We start from the raw sequence: 4,364 nt of genomic DNA, 5'->3' as shown, positions 1-4,364 counted from the left end.
CCCCCCTCCCCATTCCCAATATCCCCATTCCCAACATCCCCATTCCCGATGGCCCTATTCCCAATGTCACCATCCCCATTCCCGACATCCCCATCCCCATTCCCGACATCCCCATTCCCAACATCCCCATCCCCATTCCCAACATCCCCATTCCCATCATCCCCATTCCCATTCCCAACATCCCCATTCCCATCATCCCCATTCCCATCATCCCCATCCCCATTCCCAACATCCCCCATTCCCAACATCCCCATTCCCAACCCCCTCCTCCCCATTCCCGGGCCGGGATGCAACCGGAATCTCTTCCCAGATCCAACCTGCGGGCGCTGTACCAGGGCTCCGTGCTGGATGTGTTTTCCGAGCCCCGCTCCCTGCGGCCTTCCCGGAGCGCCGTCGTCTGCTGGATGAGCTTCGCCAGCTTCCAGGCGGCCTTCGCCTGCCTGGGTAAGGGAATTCGGGATGAATCCCGATTTTTTTTTGGGATGAAGCGGCCATTCCCTGGGTTTTGCCCCATTTTCAGGAGGGGTTTTGTCCCCATTTCCTCAAAAGCAATCTGGTGTTTATTGGGAAGGATAAACGGTTGGGAATTGGGAAAGAATGGAAAGGACAGGAAAAAGTGGGAAAACTGGGGGGAAAGGGGGAATTGGGGAAATTGGGAAATCTGGAAAAATGGGGGAAAACTGGAAAAAAATGGAAAAAATTGGGAGACTTGGGAGAAATTGGGGAAAATGGAAAAAATGGGAAAAAATGGGAAAATTGGGGGAAATTGGGAAAATTGGAAAAAAAGGGAAAATTTGGAAAAAATTTGGGAAAAAATTGAGGAAGAACTGGGGAAAATTGGAAAAATTGGAAAATTCGGGGAAATTTGGGAGAATTTGGAAAAAATTGGGGAAAAAAGGGGAAAATTTGGAAAGATTGGAAAAACACAAAAAGCTTAGGGAAAATTGGGAACAAGTGGGAAAAATTGGGAAAAAAACCGGGAAAATTTGGAACAATTTGGAAAAAATTGGGGGAAAATGGAAAAATTGGGAAAATTGGGGAAAATTGGAAAAAATAGGAAAAATTGCAAAAATCTGAAGAATTGGGAAAAATTGATAAAATTGGGAAAAATTGGGAAAAAATGGGAAAAATTGGGAAAACTCAGGAAAAATTGGGAAAAAACTGGGAAAATTGGAAAAAATAGGAAAAATTGCAAAAATCTGAAGAATTGGGAAAAATTGATAAAATTGGGAAAAATTGGGAAAAATTTGGAAAATCGGAAAAAAATTGGGAAAAATTGGGAAAAAATGGGAAAAATTGGGAAAAAATGGGAAAAATTGGGAAAACTCAGGAAAAATTGGGAAAAAACTGGAAAAATTGGAAAAAATAGGAAAATAAAGACAAATGGGGAAAATTGGAAAAAAATGGGAAAAATTGGGAAAAATTTGGAAAAATTGGAAAACTCGGAAAAATTGGGAAAAATTTGGAAAAATTGGAAAACTCGGAAAAATTGGGAAAAATTGGAAAAAATTGGGAAAATTGGAAAAAAATGGGAAAAATTGGGAGAAATTCGGGAAAAATTCAGGAAAAACTGGAAAAATTGGAAAAAATAGGAAAATAAAGACAAATGGGGAAAATTGGAAAAAATAGGAAAAATTGGAAAAATCTGAAGAATTGGGAAAAACAGAAAAGATTTGGGAAAAATTTGGAAAAATTGGGATAAAATTGGGAAAAATTGGGAAACTTGGAAAAATTGGGAAAATTGGAAAAAAAATGGGAAAAATTGGGAGAAATTCAGGAAAAATTCAGGAAAAACTGGAAAAATTGGGGAAAAGGTGAAAATTCCGAAAAACACCAAAAAAATGGGGAAAATTGGAAAAGAATGGGAAAAATTGGAAAAAATTGGGAAAATATGGGGAAAAATAGAAAAAAGGAAAATCGGGGAAAATCGGGGAAAATTGGGGAAAAATTGGAAAAAATGGAGAAAACATGAAAATTGGGAAAACAAAATATTTGGGAAAATTGGGAAAAATTGGGAAAAATCGGGAAAAAATGGGAAAAAATGGGAAAAATGGGGAAAAAAGGGGAAAATTGGAATAAATCCGGGAAAAGAGCCGGTTTTCCATGCCGGATTCCCACTCCCTGTGCCCCTTCCAGGTCTCCTGATCCAGCAGGTGATTTTCTTCCTCTGCTCCGTGGCCTTCGCCTTCCTGGTGCTGATCCCGCTCCAGGCCGGCACCGGATCCCTGCTCTTCGGGATCCTGCGGAACGTGTGGTGAGCCCTCGGGAAAGGCTGGAAATCCCAAAGGAAGGGGATTTGGGATGCTCCTTTTGGGGTTTTTCCAGCGCTGCCGGGGGTTTCTGCTGTCCAGGGTGGTGTTTTGGGGCATTCCCGGTGTTTTGGGGCATTCCCGGTGTTTTGGGACGTTCCCGTATTTTGGGACATTCCCGGTGCTTTGGGACATTCCCGGTGCTTTGGGGTGTTCCCAGTGTTTTGGGACGTTCCCGGTGCCTCGGGGTATTCCCGGTGCTTTGGGACCTTCCTGGTGTTCAGGGACATTCCTGTATTTTGGGACATTCCCGGTGTTTTGGGATGTTCCCGCTGTTTTGGGACCTTCCCGGTGCCTCGGGACATTCCTGGTGTTTTGGGGCATTCCCAGTGTTTCGGGACCTTCCCGGTGCTTTGGGACCTTCCCGGTGCTTTTGGGCGTTCCCGGTGTTTTGGGACGTTCCTGTATTTTGGGATGTTCCCGGTGTTTTGGGGCATTCCCGGTGCTTTGGTTCCCGGTGTCCATGGCCCTGGAGGGATTTGGGATGCTCCCTTTGGGGTTTTTCCAGCACCCACAGAGGTTTCTGCTGCCCAGGGCGGTGTTTTGGGACATTCCTGGTGTTTTGGGGCGTTCCCGGTGTTTTGGGACCTTCCCAGTGCCTCGGGGCATTCCCAGTGTTTTGGGACCTTCCCAGTGCTTTGGGACCTTCCTGGTGTTTTGGGGCATTCCCAGTGTTTTGGGGCGCCCAGTGTTTTGGGACATTCCCAGTGTTTTGGGACGTTCCCGGTGCTTTGGGGCCTTCCCAGTGTTTTGGGACGTTCCCGGTGTTTTGGGACGTTCCCGTTGTTTCGGGACGTTCCCGGTGCTTTGGGGCCTTCCCAGTGTTTTGGGACGTTCCCGGTGTTTTGGGACCTTCCCAGTGCCTCGGGGCATTCCCAGTGTTTTGGGACATTCCCGGTGTTTTGGGACCTTCCCGGTGCCTTGGGGTGCTCTCAGTGTTTTGGGACATCCCCGGTGTTTTGGGACCTTCCTGATGCTTTGGGACCTTCCTGGTGCTTTGGGACCTTCCCAGTGTTTTGGGACATTCCCAGAGTTTGGGACCTTCCCGGTGTTTTGGGACATTCCCAGTGTTTCAGGACCTTCCCGGTGCTTTGGGACATTCCCAGTGTTTCGGGACATTCCCAGAGTTTGGGACCTTCCCGGTGTTTTGGGACCTTCCCATTGTTTCGGGACCTTCCCAGTGTTTTGGGGTGTTCCCTGTGTTTCGGGACATTCCCAGAGTTTGGGACCTTCCCGGTGTTTTGGGACATTCCCAGTGTTTCAGGACCTTCCCGGTGCTTTGGGACATTCCCAGTGTTTCGGGACATTCCCAGAGTTTGGGACCTTCCCAGTGTTTCGGGACCTTCCCGGTGCCTCGGGACGTTCCCGGTGTCCATCCGGCTCTTCCCTCCTGCCCAGGCCCTTCTGGCTGGCCCTGCTGGTGGCCATCCTCGTGCAGCACCTGCTGGCCCATTCCCAGTTCCTGGAGCAGCATTCCCTGCGGAAGGAGCTCACCAACAGGTACGGGGACGCCGCCGTGGTCCCCTCCTGTCCCCGCTCTGGGGTTGGGGGACAATTCCAGGCTCCCACAGAGGCTTCTCCAGATGTTTTGGCCTGGATTTCGGTCAGGTGACACCGGCCAGGGTGATCCTGCTCCACCAGCAGAGGTTCTTCACTCTGAGATGGTGTCACCACCTGAGACCAGGGTGACAGAGGCGTCCAAGTGTCCACCTGGGTGTGGCAGTGAGGTTCTCCTGGGGCTGATGTCCATCCCAGGCCACCAGCAGAGGTTCCTCACTCCAGGATGGTGTCACCACCCAAGATTGGGGTGACAGAGGCGTCCAAGTGTCCACCTGGGTGTGGCAGCGAGGTTCTCCTGGGTCTGGTGTCCATCCCAGGCCACCAGCAGAGGTTCCTCACTCTGACATGGTGTCACCACCCAAGATTGGGGTGACAGAGGCGTCCAAGTGTCCACCTGGGTGTGGCAGCGAGGTTCTCCTGGGGCTGATGTCCATCCCAGGCCACCAGCAGAGGTTCCTCACTCTGACATGGTGTCACCACCCAAGATTGGGGTGA

At 49.3% G+C, this 4,364-nt stretch overlaps 1 protein-coding gene across 1 annotated transcript in view; it reads left to right on the top strand.

The window, feature by feature from the left end:
• The window catches only part of STRA6 (stimulated by retinoic acid 6), a 17,941-nt gene that overhangs the window by 10,394 nt on the left and 3,183 nt on the right, over window positions 1-4,364 (top strand). The window contains exons 10-12 of the mRNA XM_017745145.1: window positions 311-444; window positions 2,137-2,254; window positions 3,708-3,809. Of these exons, the coding sequence (XP_017600634.1) occupies window positions 311-444; window positions 2,137-2,254; window positions 3,708-3,809 (354 nt within the window). The remainder of the gene's footprint in view (window positions 1-310; window positions 445-2,136; window positions 2,255-3,707; window positions 3,810-4,364) is intronic.

The sequence above is a fragment of the Corvus brachyrhynchos genome, unplaced genomic scaffold (genome assembly GCF_000691975.1).
Source record: "Corvus brachyrhynchos isolate BGI_N302 unplaced genomic scaffold, ASM69197v1 scaffold309, whole genome shotgun sequence".
In the NCBI taxonomy this organism is placed as follows: Eukaryota; Metazoa; Chordata; class Aves; order Passeriformes; family Corvidae; genus Corvus; species Corvus brachyrhynchos.
Note: the sequence above shows the minus strand (reverse complement) of the source record. Positions and strands in the feature narration are given on the sequence as shown.